Here is a 21,446-nt window from a genome sequence, read left to right as displayed (position 1 = left end):
AGTTTCATGTCATTCCACATGATACCACTCAGCCAATCAAATGTGTGTATTCTGGGCAGCAAACACTACGACTGTACAGTACAGACAAGATTTAGAGGCAAATGATGCAGAAAAAGATGGTAGAAAGCAAAAGAGAATGATACATGTAGGGGGAAAAAAATGAGAGCAATACAGTAATGAAGTACCAATACTTCAGGTTTCTGTATTATTTTTTTTTCTGACAACGTTTTGCTTTTAATCCCTACAGTTTTAAACAGGTATCTGAACTTTCTACTCCTTTCACAACAGGCTGTTTGCTTAAGTTATGGTCAAACGTCTTAAAATACCCCAATTTGTCCTGTTATCTATTGTAATTCAAGTTGTTTAAGTACAATGAAAGCTTGAAATGTTACAAAGTGGTGAGCTGGCAGAGGTTTAAAAAAGTAAGGTTACTCAAAACTGAAAAATCATGTACATTTCACAATGATACATGGGTTAACAATTTAAAGCTGTTCTGCAGCAATGGAGGTTGATCAAGCCTTGAAAGCTGGTGTAATTCCTACAGCTGTTCCAGCTGTTGTGGATTACTTTGTCTGCATAAAAGTTGAACAGTGTTGTACTACAGAAAGTAGTGTGTTGGTACAAAAATGGTGAGAAAAAGGCTATTAACAATGGAAGAGAGAAGGACCATCATAATACTAGCCAGCTGAGTCTAATAATATGGGGTGATAACAGGAGGAGGAAAAACTGCAGAGGTGTGTAAGACTGGCCCCCACTATAGTCACGTTTTGGGTAGGTACAATAAGTTTGTCCAGGTTTCTAGAAATTAGAGCTGCTCCAACCAAACTGGGATGGATTCTGTGTCTCTTAGAAAGACCATGTTTTCCCCAGAAAATTTCCAAATGATCTATGAAGCCCACATTTTTGGACACCACTCAGACAGCCACCATTTTAAGGCAAACATGGACCCTAAAGATCTTTAAAATGTTTTTTCTAACCAGATTCTTACTCTGGATGGCATTACCTTGGCCTCCAGTAACACTGTGAGGAACCTTGACCAGGATATGTCCTTCAATGCACATATTAAACAAATATGTAAGACTGCTTTCTTCCATTCGTGCAACATCTCTAAAATTAGAAATATCCTGTCTCAGAGTGACGCTGAAAAAGTAGTTCATGCATTTATTACTTCTAGGCTGGACTACTGTAATTCATTATCAGGAAGTCCTAAAAACTGCCTGAAAAACCTTCAGTTAATCCAAAATGCTGCAGCATATTTCACCTGCACTGACGTCTCTTCATTAGCTCCCTGTTGAATCCAGAATCAAATTTCTCATCTCATACAAGGTCTTGAAAAATCAGGCTCATCATAAAGACGTTGTAGGCTGTTAATTTACTTGTTCCTAGAGTATTTAAAAGTAGAATGGAGGCACAGCCTTCAGTTTTCAGGCCCCTCTTCTGTGGAACCAGCTCCCAGTTTGGATTTGGAAAACAAGATTCCCCCTCTACCTTTTGGATTAGGCTTAAAACTATGCAAGTGCTGGATCAGGTGACCCTGAATCCTCCCTTAGTTACACTGATGGGGGCTTCCTTTGATGTGAGGAACCCCCCTCTCTGTTTCTACACTACTCCGCATTAAATCAGTCATTATTTCTCTCTGGTTTTCTTCCACTACAGTGTTGTCCGGTCTTCCTGGTCATGAGCGCCCCTCTGAGCCTGGTTCTGCTGTAGACTTCATGTTAAAAGGGAGTTTTCTTTCCCACTGTCACCAAAGTGCTGGCTCATAGAGGACAGCAGATTGTTTGGATTTTCTCTGTATTTTCCGATGGTCTTAACCTTACAATGAAGCACCACGAGGCAACTGTTGTTTGGTACTGTACAAATAAAACTGAACAACCTCCCCACCTCTGAGGTGGATGGATGGCTGAATCGTTTTGTTCAATCTGACCTGAGTAGAGGTTTGACTGCACAGACAAATTCATTTACAGGAATCTTTATTCAACCATTTCAATGAAATATAAAAAAAAAAAGCAAGAAACAAACCAAACAAAAACATAACCCAGAGAAATTTCACCATTAAAAAGAACGCACTGCACCTTATCACGTTGAACGAGTTTAGACAGTGCATTGGTGGTTTTGAAGATTCAGACCTGTTTGTGAAATTGCTTAGAGCGCTGTAAAAGTTAAACTTAATGAAATAAACAAGAGAAAAAAAAGAGCTAAGAGACTCTGTGGTCTTGGAAGGACTGAGGCGCGCATCATTGATGCAAACATTGAAGAAACAAGGAATGTAACATCAACATGAAGTGCACAGAACATGGCTGCTGTGTCTCAGGTAATATTCTTCCATACACTTACTATTTAATGCATAAGTGTGCTCACAATGACAAGTGCGACTGCATAGAGTAAACAGAGTACCTGAATGGTATACTCAACAGCTGGACCAGGATGCATACGAGCCATCCGTGTTGTTGCACCAGATCATCTTTTCTTAGTTTCCTGTATATCCATAACAACAATAAGCTTGGCATTTTTCAGACTTTTGGCAGTTGTTAATAAAGCTGTGGTGTTGTAAAACTGCACGTGGATACTCCAAGTATAATTTGCAAAGGAAAAAAAGCTTTTTAAACCTCATTCTGGGGCAGTCTCCAAAAGTGTTTTAATCAGATTTGACTTACGATTCTATGCATGCAGTTTGGTCCTGGTGAACACTAAAGTCAAACCTTCAATTCAATCAAAAGAAGCTTCAGAATAGCTGCCCAGAGGCATTACCAAGATGGCTGCCAAACATCAAGACAACTTCAGTCAGTGGAGAGTATACAACCAACTGTGTTTAATCTGGGTAAACACTATCCTGTCGACCTTAATGCAGTCTGCAACAAAGTACTTAAGTGCACTATATGGAAGTGTATTACTGCAAGTATTCAAAATGAGACACAGTGTATGTTCCAAATCCTGATTATAATCTGCAGCAGTCGCATACACTCGGTCACACTGCCACAGACAAGATGGATCAGCTGATCCTCGGAACCAAATAAACAAGAATTCCATAACCTGAACATACATGTAGAAAAAGGCACAGGTATGGAGTGTTGGTCTTTAAAATGCCCCCAGTAGGAAAAGACCGAGGGCTCCTGGAGTAGCACCTGTAAATGTCACAACTATCAATACTGAAACAAACAAACAGAATTAAGAGACCCGACATGAATGAGAAAAGAAACTGGAATGGGTTTTTTGGGAAGCACAACTTTGCTGGACGAGATGTGCTTAGAACAAACCGTTGCAGGCTCATTGGGAAGTAAAGATATCTTGACCATTCATTGTGAGAGCTGGACCATCCAGAGCATCTGTCAGTCTCCAGTCCCATCTTCTCTGATTTGAGTGTCCAAATTGTTGTGGAGTCTGTTGGGAGTCGAGATGTGTGGATAACCTTCAGACTCGTGAACACCTCTCCCCTCAACTCAACCATCCCACTAGCACGATGCTGTGACTAGTAGCGACTGAACAGGTCAGGTATTCCTGCTGATCACATGGTTGTTCCTCTGCTCTGTGAAATGGGTTGAGGTGTCACTGCTGGTGGGCCCTTCAGATTGTTCGGGGGTTGTACTCAGGCAGCTTTTTAAGTTTCTCCTGTTCCTGCTCAGTATCCTGTCTAGCAATGACCAGAGAGTGAGAGTAGCCCATCACCACCTGGAGAAACAACACGCACGTTATTTGAAAGAGAAGGACATTTCCCTGCTTCGTGGTAAATAGACAGGTTCTTATATTTCAAATCTACCCGAGTCCTCAAAGCGCTTTGTACAACCTGCCTCGTTCACCAAGTCTCACAGGCACTTTTGTCGTATGCTTTTTCAATTTAATTTAGCTGACTTTTTTTTTTTAATATACCACCACATCACAACAGATGCCTCAAGGAACTGTACATTGTAAGGCAAAGAGCCTACAGCAACTATTAGTTGCTATTGTTATTATTAATTGCTACAATGTGTAGCAATTAGTCTACAGGTTTAAGGACATCACTACTGAAGTGGAGTACAAGCAAACTAGGGCTGATATAATGCTTATTCAAAGTTTTACTTTTATTCAATCCAAGCTCACACACATTATACAGTTTATCTACCCGTAAGCACTTATAACTCACACACACACACACACACACACACACACACACACACACACACACACACACACTCTCAAGTTTTTGGGAGTCTGGGATCGACTCTGCAACCGTCTGATTGGTGGCTGACCAATCAAATCCAAGACTGTCTGAAACTATGCATCAGATTTGGATCGGATCATTCACACATTCTAATTATGTGAAACTTTGGCACTGCTTAATTTGATCAACGATTGATCAACGATTGATCAGCGATTGTAACAGTATGCATCTTAATGACTCTACTTCAAATAGTTACCACCTTGTCCATTTACCTGCTCAATGTAGATGCCATCCAAGGTCTTTACCTCCTGGGCGGTGGTGGAGGATTTGGGTTTGGTGTCTCCGTATCCCTGCAAGATCAATGACAGATGTGATCAATGTTCATCTCCTATCTTACAACAAAACAGCCAATATCACAATATTTCACTTGCATAAACATTGTTCGAATTTGGAAGCAAGTCACTGGTCAAATTCATCTTCATGTGAATGTCAAAGAGATTTTGACAAGACTGTAGCAACACTAAAGCACACTACAAAGTTTCAATGTAACAAGACTGTGGAGTCTTATGATCGTTTTCCAATTCATCCTCCAACTTTAATTTTCCTGTGTCCCACTTATTTTAAGTTATATTAAAATAATTTAAGTACTAAGTTGTTTTGCATCCTTTTCCCCTGTTTTCCCTCGCTGCCTACTGAACAGCCATCGGATGGTCTTCTGGTTTTTCGCCTTCACAAACTATACAACACACTGATGGCCCTGGATACTCATACTGCAGTCAAAAACAAAAATGCACAAGGTTGGAATCAGGCGGTGGGATAAAATTGTTCTTAGTATACAATGAAGTGCAAGCTGCGCCAAGTTGCAACTCTTACAGTTTAACAAGTCCATTTCAGTCTGGACTGTCAAAACTGATCCCAAAATAACTGACCAATGTGAAAGATGCAATGCCTCTTCTTGTAACCTGAGCCACATGTTTCCACTCCTGGTGTAAAATGAACAAATGTCAGACTGACTATTTCATGATCATGTCTAAGGTTTTAGGGACACGGGTAAATGCGGAGCTTTTCATTGCTATTTTTGGGGGTTCCACTTGTTCCCCTGTAGATTACAAGTCGTTCTCTGTTAGGAAGATATATCCGCCTTCTCTGGAGTTCACTTTTGACTTCCCCAAGTTTTTGTGGCTCAAAGACCAGATTTCTTTGACTGGAAAAGATCAATTTCACATTTAAAAGGTAGCTCTTAATTTCTTTCAAATTTCTTTTATTGGTTACATTTTTCCAACTATGTCTGTAGTTTGTGTATACCCTGTAAGTTGATTCTGTTCATCTTGATGTTTATCATAAATCCCCCCTCCCAACTGGAAAACTTGCTACCTGGCGCACTGCTCTGAGCATGCGTGTTTAAATACTGTCAGTGCGAGTTTCAGGCGAGCAATGAATGAGACTCGCTCGTCGCTTGGATTTTAAGGAGGATGTCAAACAAAATGTGGTAATTTCCAAAACATGCTGTAAAACTATTGCTGCAAACGGAGCAGTGGCATGAATTTATTCCACCAGCTGAATCATCCACTGCAGAATTAAGACTGTTTTACACTCTGCACGCCAACGTCTCCCCACACACCAGCGGAAACGTTAAACCAGCTGTGGCACCTGTGACTGTTCTCGGTCAGTAGTTTTTACACTCAGTATCTAGACTTTTGTTTCTGTAATTTGAGGGCATCACATTTTTTATTTCACAGATTTTATGTTATTAGCACAAAAGAGCATCTGTGTAATTTCAATCGTTTTATTTTGTCTCACAAAATATTGATATTTTCACTAACTAAATTTTAATTTTATTTTAACTAAATGTTACTATTTTAACCAAACAGAACTATTGTTCTGTATGTTTTTTGTTCAGGTTTAAAAACAAAAATAACGACAGATTATGTAGACGATGGCCTACAAAGCTGTTAACACTGGACATGTGATGTCTCATAATGACTCTTACCAGCTCTCCAAATGTGGGCGAGGGTCCCCAGCTGATTGTACTCTCATCTGCAGCAATGATGATGCTGCTCTTCCTGATCGATACAAACATGCAAACAGAGTCAGAGCTACGGATGTAGATAAGAAAACAACAAATAGTCCCAAAAGTGTATGTAAAACACTATTAAAAGTGCTTTACTTACATTAATTGTATTGTAAAGTACTATACATACATATTACACATAGGGTGCTGAATAACGACCCATCTTATCTTAAAGACCTCATAGTACCATATCACCCCAAAAGAGCATTTGGCTTTCAGACTGCAGGCTTATTTGGGTTTCCTTCAGCTTCCTGGTGCCTCTTCTGTGGAACCAGTTCTCAGTCTGGAGTCAGACACCCTCTCTACGTTTAATGCAACAGGTCTATGCTGCTGAAGGCTTCCCATGAGGAGTGTGACGTGTTTTTTCTTCACTCTCTTTTTTCATTCACTGTGTTTTTACACCACTCTTCATTTAATCAGTTATCCCTGAACCTTGTTCTGCCAGAGGTTTCTTCCTTTCAAAAGGAAGTTTTACCTTCCCACTATTGCCAAAGCGCTTGCTCAAAGGAGGTCATGTGAGCGTTTTCTCTGTATTATTGTAGGGTCAACTGTTGTTTTGATTTGGAGCTATACAGGTTAAACTGACTCTAATATGCATATGATAATATATCAGTGTGTGTGTGTGTGTGTGTGTGTGTGTGTGTGTGTGTGTGCACGCACAGTGAACCTTCAAAGGTCAGTCTATAAATCAAAGCGTGAGAGAACTGACCCTGAGGAACTGTCCAATTAGGGCAAGATAATCCCAAAACCAAAAAATACTGCCGGCTGTGAGTGGTACCCCTCAGCTACACCTATGGCATCAATATAAAAAAATCCTAGGCGACTTCCTTCCTGACTTATCACATTCACAATATTTTCAGAAAACGTGCCTTGTGATCTTGAGGTGGAGGTTTAAACTTATCTGAGGTTTCTAGTAGATACATCTATGGTATGAATCTACGTGAGCTTGTTCTTGAGTTATCACATCAACAAACCGTCCACGCTGTCCACCCACCTGGTGGGGTCCCCACAATACTCAATCAGGCTTTTATGGCTGAAGGGTAATAAAAACCAAAAGAAAAAAACGAAACAAGTGACGACAGCACTCACCCACATGCCAGGCTGCGGATCTTCCAGCCACAAAGATCCTGCACAGCTTTGGGGTACATGGTTGACTCTCTAGAAGTATTGGTCACCCCCCAGAAAAACAGCCCACCTGTAAAATACAACATGTACAGATTTATACGTGTGCTCCTCTCACACCTCTCATTAAAATTGTAGTTTCTGTAAACAACCTTGCAAAGAAAAAAAAAAGTTTTCTGTTCTTTAGAAGACAGAAAGTTAAAGCCTTTCTTTTTCACGATTACTTCTTTATGGTTTCAACAATTTGAATTCATTAAAAATGGAAAATAATAATCGCAGCTTGTAATGGCTTTTTGTAGCAGGAAATAGCCATGGTACAGTTTTTGTCCACTAGGGTCTGAATGGCATACACGTCATCATCTGCTAGGCTTCTGCTTCAGTGACGTCTGAGGGAGTCCATCCTCTTTATATTGAAGAACTGGTTTATATTTAATTGATTTAATTCTTCGTTCTGCCAGTGTAATCTTATGCAAATGACTATAACACAAGTCTAAAGTATGAGCAGACTGATAGGCGCCTCTTTTATGCTCCTAATTTCCTTCAAACAAATTTACTGTGCAGCTACAAAGTTACATTTTAACTCCATGAGACTTGTTTCTAAAATTCAGTTTGTCTAAACTGTTGATGGAATGGACTGGTGGGCAATTCTGCGTGCCATATGACTTCACTTTCCTGAACATCCAAGTTAAACAAGAATCTGTGAAAACTAACAGTATCAACGTTCGTGCAACCTACTTGAGCGAGACTGTTTAGAGATCTTGTTGCAATGTGACATACCCATCTCGCTGACAGCAAACGAACATTGGTAGCCTGCATAGATCTGACTGGCACCACGGCCAGGAAAGTCAAACAGCTTGACCAGCCGGGGAACCATCTCATCCTTCTGCTCGGTGTGACCGAGGCGCCCATAGCCGCCAAAGCCCCAGGTGAACACGCGCTTCTGAGAGTCCAGCACCAGCTGAAAACACAAACAGCAGCAGTTTGTAAACCCTTTTGCAAAATTAAAAAAATCAATCAATCAATCACTGGCCATCTAATTTGATTTGCTCCTGATAAGACTTCTGGGAATCCTCTCACCGTGTGATTAGCCCCGCAGGCCACGTCTCTCACAACCACGTTAGGCACAGGCATGATCTGGCCATCCTTGGACTTCTCAATGAAGATCGCGACACGACGAGGGATGAGCTCACAGTCGAACTCTATGCGCTGGGCACGAGCTATGAACTTTCCATCACTGTTGTGGCCTGCAGTGACAGAGATGCAGAACAATAAAAAACTAATGGAGTTTATCGTTCCCAACACATCAGTGCTTTCCAGTGCACAAACTACACTACTGTGTCTACATGATACATATCCCGTGGTATGAATTTCAGAATTCTATGCCACCTCATTCTCAAGTTATCACATTCACAAACTTGGATGTCCATGCTGTCAGCCCAAGTCTAACCTGGGAAATTCACCATGATGAAAATCATTTGCGTGCATTTAACTACAGTTTTCTAGAATAAATCAGCAAGAAAGGTTTTGTCAAACACGTCAGTGATGGTGAACTGTAATGGGCTCGATATAAAATGTCATTTCATCTTGATAAGTGTGTAGTTTGTTAACATATGAAAACACTTTATTTACCAACCCAAACAGATGCACCTATGGTATCAATTTCAAAATCTCGAGTTAACACATACACAACATTTTTGGAAAACTTGACCCTGAGGTTGAGATCGCTGAAATTAAAACTGCTCTAAGTTTTAGTAGATGCACCTATGGTAACAATTTAAAACTCCTAAATCGCTGAGGCGTGAAAACTGGTGTCATTGCAAACAATCTTCTGCAGCCTTAAGCAGTTTTAAACTGTAAACAATGTTAAAACATGAAAACAATGTGCTGAGAGCTTACCCAGCTGTCCATACTCTGGGCAGCCGAACGAGTACAGGTTTCCTTTGCAGTCCACCACCATGCTGAATTCAGCACCACAAGCCACCTTCACCAGGGGCTGCCCATTGTAGGAAATCTAGAGAGAAACACAATTCAGTTTTATTTATATAGCGCCAAATCCCCACAGTTGCCTCTAAGTGCTTAATACTGTATGGTTGCACCCTAAAATAATGGAGCGAAAACCACAACAATCAGACAACCCCAGCAGCCTAACCCCATCACAGCAAAACTAAGGGAGGTTTCAGGGTAATCCGATCCAGCCCCAACCAGCTTTATTAAAAACGATGCTTTAAGCTTATCTTAAAAGCCACGAGTATATCCGTCTCTTGACTGACTGGTTCAACAGAAGAGGGACCTGAAACCTGAAGGCTCTCTCTCCCACTCTACTTTTAAATAGCCTAGCAGGCAGTCTGAGAGGAAGTGATATGGCTCAGCACGAGTAACAATAACTTTAATTGTGTATCACATTTTAACTGAATTTGTGCTTCACAGTTTGAATAAAAGACACATTAAAAGTATACATGTTCAGACATACAGACCAACCACATGGGGTAAAACATTCATTCCAACATACACACTTAGATGTAAACTACAGCCCAAAATAAAGAGGAAAAGATTAAGGGAACGCTAACCTATAAATGTGTTTTCAGCAGTCGTTTAAAAGAAATCTCACGCTCAACCTGACAGGGTGTTTGGGCACCACAGCCTCACCAACATAATGTTAGGAGACCCTGGTTAGAGGATTGGACAGGTCAGCCGCAATGGTAAGCTCTCTGAAGTTTACCAATGCGGCTGACTAATCAAAGGTCCTGGGACCCTGTTTCTCAGCTCATTCCAGGTGCTGCATGTTTGTTTTTTTATTACAGGTACAGCAGTTTGCCATACATTATACAGAGCTCGAGACTAACTTTTTTTCTTAGGTGCATCAGCATAAAAGTTGGGTGCACCCAAATTTTTTTGACCGCATCACATTCTTTACTTTGAAAGGGCCTGCTTCACCGCTCCACTTAAGATCAAAGTGGTATGTGGCCCGTGATGTAAAATGAATTTGATACACATCGATCATAATTTAAGACCAATGCATTAATTAATCAAAGGAGTAATTAATCATATGATTATTGGGGTTTTCTCTGTATTATTGTAGAGTGTTTACCTTACAATATACGTGCCTTCAGGCAACAATTTGCTACATTTATACAACACTGTTTCTGATGCTGGATTTAAGAAATAAGTTCGCTTTTAAAACATGTAAATGTTTTGTTCTTATGTATCACTTTTCTACTCTGCAGGAGCGCTCAAAGTTCTTTATACGATGCCTCATTCACACCTCTTCACACAAGCACTGTTTCAATGCAGAAGTGCTTTCTCTCTAACATTCACACACATTCATGCTCTGATGGATGCAACAGAAAGCCACTCCTGTTTGAGGATTCTGACAAGAGGAGGCAGCGGTGTTGATTCATTTAAATTAACCACCTCACTGCTGTAACCAGGTTTCTAGCAGGCAGAGTAAATCAATAACTTGATTAAATAATTAATCATTTACTCACAAAGACTTAGAGCGAGACCACTATAGAGTAAGTTGTGCACAAGAAAACTATAATCCAGGCAAATAATTTCATTTCACAGGATCAATTAAATTCCTTGCATGTAAATTCAATAACCTGCATGTGAACTTAGCAGCCACATGCACAAAGAAGCCACTGTCTACGTGAGTATGTCTCCTTGGTGCACTGTTGCAGTTTCACAGTCTGTGGGTAGCTCTCTGCGCTCTAAATCCTGTATGCACAAATCAACTGATTTCTGAATGTTGGAGGCAGAGCACAAAGGAAGGAGGTGTCCTGCTGTGGTCACTTTGATGGACTGTTCAGGTTACAGCTTTAAACTGAGTTACATCGTGGCAGCGCCGTAAGCGCCGTTTTAAACCATATTTGTTTACAATTTGGAAAATAAAGTTAGCAGAATTAACGATCCACAGTCATTGTTTGCTGTGTAGCAGAGGAATTGCTGACAACCAAAGGATTCTAAGGTAAACTATGAAGCCACTGCACTGCTGTCCCATTAATTAACAATTTTGTTTTTGTTTGATAATTTTATATAATTGTTTTGAGTTTGTTTTTGTTATTTTGAAACCATAAAAGCTATGGAATAGCAGATTAACTGTATTCATTTCCTGTGACTGACGAGACTTGGACAGCAGTGACACCTACACCACCACACTTTATCATCTGATAAAGGAAGGAAAAGTACGAGTTACACCCTGGCTTACCAGTGCTGGGGTGAGGACTGCATCAGTCTGGTTGCCCTGACCAAGCTGGCCCAGCTTGTTCTCTCCAAATGAATACACAGCGCCATCCTCTGAGGAGACAGAGTACCATCAGCAAACATGTTAAAAGCACAGAGCCATTACCGACTGGATTTCAGTTTGGAAACATCCTTCGATGACCTGTGCAATCAAACCAATAATGCGTAATCCAATCCCAGAATACACTGGTGTTTTATTTCAACAAGCGGCTGTATTACATGATCTTGTGGCTGTTCTGCACAACCACTGAAAACAGCTGCTGTTGTGCAAGGAAAACCCACACAGTCCCCAGTTAAGCCTACCTGTGAGTGCCAGGGTGTGATTGCGTCCACAGGCTACAGAAACAATAACATGCTCTGCCAGGGCCTCGATTAACTTGGGAGCTTCCAGGCGCTTGGTGTCTCCATGACCCAGCTGACCTTTGTCATTACGACCTAAGGAAGCAGGAAGACAAGCTCAGTGTCTGATAACACAACCAACACAGACAACCACTGTGCATGTTACTTACCCCAGCTCCACAGCTTGCCCTCTGTGGTTATGAAGAGACTGTGAGCAGCACAGGGGCCGGACACCACGCAGCTAACCTGGACGTCATTTAGGCAGCCATAACGATGAGGGCCCCAGAGATTTTGGCCCAGGTTGCGGAAAGCAGCTAAGAAACACACACAGAACCCGTGTCAAGACCCCCCACACACACAAATGCACAACACTGGCACAACCAGTGTTGCCAACTCCTCATTAAGGAAAATCGCTATTGGCTGTCCTAAAAGTTGCTAGAAGTCGCTAAATGACGTCATTGCCTAATTTGCATAATTGGTCACGCTAATCTAATTGTAACCTATGTTGTTGGAGAGAGAAATAACATCGTGGAAGAGACATAAAGTGAGTAAAAACGTCCTAAATGCATTTAGAGTTTATTTAGAACTACAAATTAAATTTCTTTTAGCAATTGTTTTTTTTAATGTCACAATTCCAACCCTGCTCCTTTGTCCTTGGACCGGCAAAAGTGACCCGAAATAGGCACTCTGGTGGAGTTACTTTGTGTGTGTGTGTGTGTGTGTGTTTATAAGTAGTTTTAAACCTTGTGATCCACAAAACAGCATAAGAGTAAAAGAGTAAAAGAAGAACTGACTGCGTTACAGCACCCGCTGCTTGTTGAGAGTAAAAGCGATATACACTTTCACATCTTTTTTTAGTGACTTTTTTTAAGAAAAAAAGTCGCTAAGGGGTCTGAAAACTCGCTAAATATAGCGACAAAGTCGCTAAGTTGGCAACACTGGGCACAACGCTCCCTCTGTACCTTATTCTGTTCATAAACACTGCATTCTTTAAGAATGCTGACATTTCTATAAACGGAGCACAAAAAAGAACGTTTGTGTTTGATCATTTCTTGTAACAATACTTCTTTGTAATAACTAAGCTGCACGGTTGGCTTGGAGAACTTTAATAGTTTAACTGCACAAAAAACATTGTCAAAAAAAACAGCGTTGCCTGTATTTATGTGCCAAGTCAAAAATATACTTTCTAAAGAAAATATTTTTGTTAAATGCAAAAATATATAAATAATGTCAAGTGCAGTCAAAGCTTAACATTTTTATTGGTCTGTGGAAAAAATTTTATATTTTTAAATAAATGCAATTTCATTAACACAATATTTTATATTATTTCAATTTTATTTTATTCAAAAAATATTTCAAGTGGATGTGGTCTGACACTGCCCACGGCCCCCTTTAGACTCACCCCTGCTTGGCCTTCAGTGAGCTGTGTAATATAAACATGCTAAGTTAACAGTTCATCTGCTGACTTTAACGGAGGATTTTTCACTGTGTAAAACAAACAGCGGTGGAGACAAAGTTTACTTTTCTTCAGGTCAGCGTTTGTTGATCAGGTGGTTTGATGAGGACTTTGCTAGCTTTTCCCAGTAAAAGGTTTTAATGGCGATTACAGGAACAGTGCCGCCGGTCAGCCCGACCTCCCGATGTTATCAGCTCCACCTCTCTGCTCTTCTCCGGTGTGTAAACAGACTCTAGAGTGACGAAAAACTAATAAAATGCACCTGGAAAGTGTGGCGCATTATGGCGTGCATTTTTAAGGATGCACTATTCAAAAATCGGTGACAACCACCTCAAAAAACCAACTTATCATACATCTAGTTTCCTTTGAAAACTGCAAGTGGCCAGAGTCAGGAAAGACTGAGAAATCCACTGCTGCAGCTGAGCTGTGGTGTCTTTCAGGGAGAGCAACAGCTTCCCACTCCTGCTGATACACCAGGACAGCAGTGAGAGGAGGCAGCCAGCTGAGAGATGGAGAGCAGAATAGACACGCTGTTGTGCCTTTATCAAAGACTGATAGTTTAAAAATAGTTACCCGTTTTCAGGTAATATTTAAATAATTCTGTCATTAAAATGGGATGTTTTCAGTCGTGCTCAGGTCCTACAAGCAAAAAGTAAACAGGTAGTTAAACCTTCGACAACACTTAAACATCCAGTCACATGAAACATGGTGTATTCTGGATTATACTACTGTTACATCTATGTATTTGTTGCATGTTATTGTTGCAGATGTCAAATGCTTTATATATTTTACAGTAAGTTCACAATGATGATATTCATTTGCATCATCTCTGCGCTGTTAGAGCCGTTTAAGACTGATATCTTTTCCATCTGGCTTGAAACAGTGCACACATACAAGTACTCCCAGTGTCACGCGAGCTTTTATTTCCTAAACAAAACTTACACTTTAATTTTTTTTTCCCATTTATACTTCCTTTGCAAAAAAATATGTTTGTAAATTCTGGATTTGACATAACCAAATAGATTGGAATATAAATACTCACTTCATGTAGTTAACACCATCATCAGCTGGTTAAATAAACAAGCCCATTCACTCATTTGCGGTCCAGATGTCAGCATGAATGAACCTATTTCAGACTCTTTGGCTGCAATGATTTTTTTAACCCCAGGATCACACAGACTGTGATGTGTACGGCCAGTTCATAGTGAACAGGCTGCATCATCAACTGACTTCTCTACTGCAGATGTAAACTAATCAACCACTTATTGATTTTGTCTGGGTCTGTATGCCCCTGCATCAGTTCTGCACCATAATGAGAACAGCAGTCAGGTAAAGACAAGAGCATCCACACAGCAAACAAAAGCACTCACATGCACAGAGAGTGCTTTTTCTTGGAGCCAATTTCTTTTTATGTTGTTTGGGAAACTTTTGCAGTCATTTATTGAAAATTTTGCAAATAAATGAAAATACAGGAAGCACAAAGTCTGTGCAGTTCTAATGAGCTTGAAATGAATATTTGATACGTCTTTGTTCTTTGCTCTCCTCTATGAAGATAACACCACACACTGCTGCATCTCTCTCGACCTCCTACATAGATACCAGATATTGTAAATTTGCATTTGTCACTCCTTAAGACCTGCTGTCACTGAATTTTGAGGAAGCTTGTGAGAGCTTTCCTTAGTAAATCAATTTTTTGCCATTTCTGTCTTGAACAAAGGTGACGACAGGATTCAGGAAAAGTTGACTCTAGAGGGTAAAGAATGGCTTCTTGACAGCCACACATCTACTTCTGATGAGGCTTGGCATACAGTAGACTGATCAACTGACAGGCCAGATGCATCTTTTAGATCCTGTGTTGAGTCTTTGCTTGATTATGTTCTTATTTCTTATGGACATTAGTTCTTGAAGATCTCTGAAAGCTTGGAGGATTATTGTTTACAATATTAAGCAAAGTATAAAATAGAAATAAGACGGCTCAAGATTTTTGAGGAATCATTTTCAATGAGTAATTAGTACTTTTAACTGGTTGTAATGAAAGATACAATCAATGTGACTCAAACTGCTCCAATGTTACAGGCTTAAAGCTTTCAACATGTCCTGATGTTGTCTCCACACTCTCAGATGTCCAACTAGGGGCTAAATTTGACGAGTACCTGGAATCTAGTTAAGTGCTAGGGGTTCAGCTTCCAGTGCAACAAGTCTGCAGCAGTATATCACAGCTGATAACATTTGTCTAGATCAGGGGTGCCCAATCCCGGTCCTCGAGAGCTACTATCCTGCAGCTTTTAGATGCATCCCTACTCCAACACAGCTGAATCAAATGGTTTGATCTCTTCAGCATGCCATCATGTTTGGCAAAGGCCTGATAACAAGCCATTCATTTGATTCAGGTGTGTGGGAACAAGGATGCATCTAAAAGCTGCAGGACGGTAGCTCTCGAGGACCGGGATTGGGCACCCCTGGTCTAGATGATGTTCAATGATTTCTCTGCCCAGGATATGCCCCTAGTGCCCCTGAAGACAACAACACATGGACTTGATATCTACAATATGGTGAAGAGATTCTTCATGGAGGAAAAAAAAAAAGAAGATACCAGTGAAAAAGCTGTTGACGTAACTACAAATGGAACAGGCGTCATTGTGCAATGTAAAAATTACACAGATTTCCCAACATTTCTACATTACCCCCGCACCATTCAGCAGCAGGTGATACATGCAATATGACAACTCCCATCATAGAGATCATAATTAGCATCTGGAACTTTTAGCTGAATATGGTAACCTGTTACAAAACACAAAGATCCGATAGTGCAGGCGGGGGGAGTTTGGCAGTGTTTTTGTCACTTTTGAATTCAATGAGTTAATGCAAACCCAAAATGAAGACATCTCACTGGAAATGCATTTAAAGCTACGATGAAAATTCTCTCTGTACATTTACAGAGGAAGAAAAAATCCCTGCACTTTCCCTCTGTGCAGTCAGTGCTGAATAACAATGCTTCTGCATCTGGGGCTTTGGACGAAGCTGCAGACAAGTACGCTCAAGTCTTAAACAGACTCGGGCAAGAGTTTGAGAACAGGTTTAGTGACTTTGATCGACTTGAGCCATGTGTGTGTTAGTCATCTGAAATCATTTCATGTAAGTGTACACGACATGCACTGCTGAACAGCTAAGTTCAACTTGGATGCTGAACAAGATTAAAATCCTAACAAAATGACCTCCACACATCTCAAGACTCACTCAGAAGTGCAGTGTTGTTTATATTGTAATTATAGCCCAGATTACAGTTCACTGGTGTACAGCATATCTGTAAGTGGGAAACCAGGCTTCCCACTAACAGATATTTACAAAGACGTTTTCAGTAAAAGACGCTGTAGTTCTGTTAAACTCAAATATTGTACAAAAATGTGATCAGTTCAAATAAAAAAAATGTTACATGATTTGAAGTTGTGACAGTTAATGGTTTCTTAAAGAAAATTATTTTAGACAAAATGCTACAAATGTGTTCATTCATACAAAACTGTCAAAATATTTACAAAAATATCACAAGTGGAAACAGACTTTCAAATGTTGATACAGAAGATTCGCACAAATAAACAATGTTGTGTATTTAAATCTGCGTTCCCCAAATAATTGCAAATATTAATTCTGGGGAATCCTTGACACTACTGTGATCAGGTCACCCGCTCTCAGATAGAAATATTAGCACTAAAGGGGAACAGCTAAACTTTGTTATTCAAGATATCATACAAGTAGCACCTTGTACTACTCTGTATGCTTCAAGTAACTCTCAGTTTAACAAAAGGTCGGTGACCCTTGACCTAAAGCGCAGCATAGGTTGACCTCACAACTACCAGCACCATGGAAGCTCATGAAAGGTGTGTTTGTATCAAACAACAGACAAACTGTTTGATAGAATAGAAAGGTAAAAATAACATTTTGTAGCTTTGATTATGCACTGAAGCCTTTTCTTGATAAAAATAGTTTCTCTAACAGGCTCAGGACTACAGTGTGCACTCTCTGTACAAGGACCTCAGGAAGCTTCTTAATCACGCCATCATCACCAAAATATTAAAAATGACTAGAGTCATACTCCCTAAGAAAACAGGATACACGTGGCCATGCCAACATACAAAAACTAGACTATCCTGCGACACAGGTACATTATAGGATAGCCATTTGAATGGTGTTTACCTTGCTGTTTGGGAACCTCCTTTCTTCCAATCAAATCCCAGTTGGTTGCCCCAAAGATGAGCAGTTGGCCCTTTACCTTTGGGCACTCGAGTTTCTGCAAAAAGAGGACAATAACTATAAAAAACAAACAAACAATGAATAAACAAAAAAATTAATCTAATCTATTTCCTGGGTCAAAGGGAAAAGTAGGTTTTATTTTGTATTATTATTTAGCAATAACCAAACAGGGACAGCTTTAACACAAACTTTTCATACAGCAAATATTTCTTTTTAAACAAGAAAAACAATGAAAAAATTCTGATTAAATTTCATATTACAGGTCAGGCTGTACTATGAGAAGGGAAAAGCATAAACACACATGCTGATGAAAAACAACAAAGAAAGGCGAACGGTTTGACTGACGGTCATTATCAGGTAATAACTGAGAAATGTTTGTAACACAGAACACTTTAACTTTCAAAAACCAGTCAGTCTATGTTTGATCAAACGCACTATTTTCTCTTTCACGTCGTCTGCCACAGTGACCGGTTGGAGACCAGACTTGGTGGTGGGTTTGCCGGATTTCTTGTTGTTTTCCTGCTCAAAGTCAAACTCGTCATCACTGCTGAAATCCCTCTCTCTCCTTTTCCCGCTGGCTCGCTTCCTTTTCATCCCACCATTCCCTGAGACATCTGTCACCTTCTTGCGTGGCATCTTTCAAACTCAAGCTGTTTTCTGTGGAAAAGAAGAAACCACATAGTGTTATTCAGACCACATGGAAACTTAATTGTCAAAGAAACAAAGGCTGTGGAAAAGACCAAACGAAGGCTTGTTGAATAAAACTACTAACGTGTTAAATTACAGAAACACTTATTTGAAGTACAGCACAACACAATAAGATGTGAATGAAAAACCCTGTGCAGGAGTTAATTACCAAAAACTTCAACTCATTAAACTCGTGGGCTGGTTATGGCGGAATGGACGTTATTAAAAATAACTAAATGCTTCAAATCGGTCTTTTGTTAACGTAAACTTTGGCGAATTGGCGAACTTCACTGGCTACAAGTTCACACGCTTGAGTTGATGCTGCCAGCACTATATGTGTGCCGTTATATAAGTTTGCCACATTCAAGAAGCCCTAATTCATCTCTATTGTTACGTACAAGCTAATAAAATCTCTCCGGTTTTCTTAAATTACATTCTTAGTGGCTGTCTAATACTCGGCTATTCGACATTGGCGTCGGGGGAAATACACAAACAAAAACAACCACCTAGCTTGTTATGCACACACAAAAAAACCCCAGCAAACTATAACAGTGCACCGGTTTAAGTTTGCGAGCTAGCTGCTAGCCTCATTAGGCTGAGCGGCTAACCTCTGTCGCTCTTTGTTCACATAATGGTCGGGTACCAAGCTAGCTGATGTGCTAACACACGGCGTACGAAGTTAAATAGTTAGCCGCTACACAAACAAGCTGCGCAAAGTTTGTATATTGTACGAAAACACCAACACTCTCGAACCCACCGTAAAATAATATCACATAAAATGGGAAAAATAGACGACTTGATAGGTTTCATTAAGCTAACGTTACCTCTCTACTGTATGCTAACACACATCCTAAATAAAGACATAAACACAAACACTCTGTAAAACGATGATACAACATAAAACTTTATCCACGTTTTCTTGGCTGGAAATATTTTTTAATAAGCCCAGGTACAATCTGTGTGATTTCGGGAAATATCATTATTAATTTTAGACAACTAAAAATAAATCAGTTACCGGCGATTTCCTGATTCAGCGGCTCTCTGTCCGTCTCTGGTTTGATTGATTTGAACAAAAGAAGCTGCAGTCTGCTTTTACACCACGTGGTCTGTTTTTCGTATTCATACAGGAAGCCGATACACACAGGGGTGCCGCCGGGTGATATGGGGCCCCGTGAAGAAAAACAGCACTGTGGCCCCCACCTCGTTCATATTGCAAACCATGCGAGCCCAAAAATATAACACTGTGCAGACATCAATATTCTGCTTGGATAATTACATTTTATGACTCTGTGCAAGCTTGATGAGATTTTTAATGTTAATGTTTGCTAATGGTTGGTACCTTATACTAAAAACTAATAAAATATACCTTTACTACTGTTTAGAGAAATATATATATATATATATATATATATATATATATATATATATATATATATATATTTACTTAATGCACAGTTTGTGTGAAGCACCTATAATTTTGCTGTACATGTACAATAACAATAAAGGGCTATTCTCTTCTATATAAATTAAATAATCCTCTGATATGTTTTTTCAAACAAAGTATTGCAACATGAAATTTGTCTCTGTCCTGAGACCTGGTGGAAATAAAAATAGATTTTAATCTGTTTTAGCTTCCTGAAAGCTCTCACCACCTGCAACAGTCAAAGACAGTGTGCAAAATACACCCAGAGCTGTACATCTCTAAAGGTTCTCTGCTCATGTTACAAAATAAATAATGTGTAGAAAAGTATATTTCCCAAAGGGCCTCCTGCAACTTTGAACATCACCTACTTCTTGGGTCCTACCTCTGCTCGCCACACAGCACAACCCTGACAATAGCAGCCATGGCAGTTTGTCTTCCTGCACCTGTTGGCTGTTCCTACAACAGTCCCAGCATGGGAATAATCACTGCCTAGAATATAAATAAAAACACCTTAATCTGTTTTATTTTATCTTATTTTTCACTGTGGTTCATTCATTCATGTAATTTGTTTTTGATTAATGTGTGTAGACATGAGTGATTGTGTTTATGAATACTGCTGTGATGGTAACTATTTATTTTATTAAGAAATAATATTTTTTCCATATGCTTGACTCGGGTGTTTTTTGGCAATAAGCTCTCTAGCTTTGGAGCAAAACCCTTTGACATGAAACTGAAGATAGAAGGGTGATAGAAGTGTTGCACAGCAAGCCTCGAGGGCCGGTGTCCCTGCAGGTTTTAGATCTCACCCTGAGTCAACACACCTGAATCAAATGATTAGTTCATCATCAGGCCTCTGGAGAACTTCAAGACACGTTGAGGAGGTCATTTAGCCATTTCAATCAGCTGTGTTGGATCAAGGACACATCTAAAACCTGCAGGACATAATTCACACTAACACTCTTTCTGAAACAGCGAAGCTTCAGACATCGTTAGATGTTGTGATGGCCAAACCCGTGGCCACACTCTAAAGTCGGTAACTTTTGTATATTCAGTTTTCATTTGAACATAGTAATACATTTTAGTTGCCAATAACTTTATTGATTGGTTTGGATACATTTGTTCTATTTGTAAGTGCGCACATTTAGTTTACTTATGTATTCATACTACTTCATTTCTTTGCTTTCTGACTAACCTTTTTCTTTTTATTTCTTACCTGCCATCATCCCTGGGAGTTGCTGGACAAAAGATGGCAGCCAGGGTTTGAAACCATTAAAAAGGACGATAATTGGACCACACCACCACTTCCTGCTGAGGGGGGAATGTGTGTTTTCTTTACTTTGAAAACAAAGTATTTGTATTTAATTAAATATTTGAGTTTAGGGTTTAATGGGGTTTTGATTTTCTTCTTTAGGGTTTAGTTTATTAACAAACTAGATTGTACTGCATCGTTTATGATTTATGATTTTGTTTTGTTTGTTACCCCTCATGTGTCACAATGGTGTGATCAGCCATTATATATACCCTTGTATGTCATTTCATGTTTAGGTCAGTTATGTTTGTTGGTAGCAGTCATTTGGGTTGTTAAGTTTGCAGTCTTTGCCTGAGTTCAGTTTTGTTACTTTGACCTCTTTTATGAGCTCAACATTTATTACTCTTGTAAATAGACCTGACATGGGCTGCCCACATTCAGGTCCAGACCAAAAAGGCTAGACAGCGCCTGTAT

At 39.8% G+C, this 21,446-nt stretch overlaps 1 protein-coding gene across 3 annotated transcripts; it reads right to left on the bottom strand.

The window, feature by feature from the left end:
• Positions 1-1,956: 1,956 nt before the first annotated feature.
• Positions 1,957-21,011, bottom strand: rcc2 (regulator of chromosome condensation 2). Of its 3 annotated transcripts, none has more exons than XM_026154177.2 (13): positions 20,937-21,011; positions 18,049-18,270; positions 17,557-17,650; positions 12,080-12,223; positions 11,874-12,005; positions 11,536-11,624; positions 9,228-9,342; positions 8,409-8,575; positions 8,109-8,289; positions 7,299-7,404; positions 6,129-6,201; positions 4,411-4,488; positions 1,957-3,669 (listed from the first exon to the last, which is right to left on the bottom strand). In XM_026154177.2, exons 2-13 carry the CDS (start codon positions 18,247-18,249, stop codon positions 3,565-3,567), a joined length of 1,485 nt encoding a protein of 494 aa, XP_026009962.1. In that variant the 5' UTR covers positions 18,250-18,270; positions 20,937-21,011; the 3' UTR covers positions 1,957-3,564. The 3 variants fall into 3 exon arrangements, with proteins under 3 accessions (XP_026009962.1, XP_026009961.1, XP_080150560.1); XM_026154176.2 differs by lacking the exon at positions 20,937-21,011 and adding an exon at positions 19,316-19,451; XM_080294434.1 differs by lacking the exon at positions 20,937-21,011 and adding an exon at positions 19,058-19,088.
• Positions 21,012-21,446: the final 435 nt, after the last annotated feature.

Source organism: Astatotilapia calliptera, chromosome 20, assembly GCF_964374335.1.
Source record: "Astatotilapia calliptera chromosome 20, fAstCal68.1, whole genome shotgun sequence".
Classification (NCBI taxonomy): Eukaryota; Metazoa; Chordata; class Actinopteri; order Cichliformes; family Cichlidae; genus Astatotilapia; species Astatotilapia calliptera.
The sequence above is the reverse complement of the archived record's forward strand: the minus strand, read 5'-3'. Positions and strand labels throughout refer to the sequence as shown.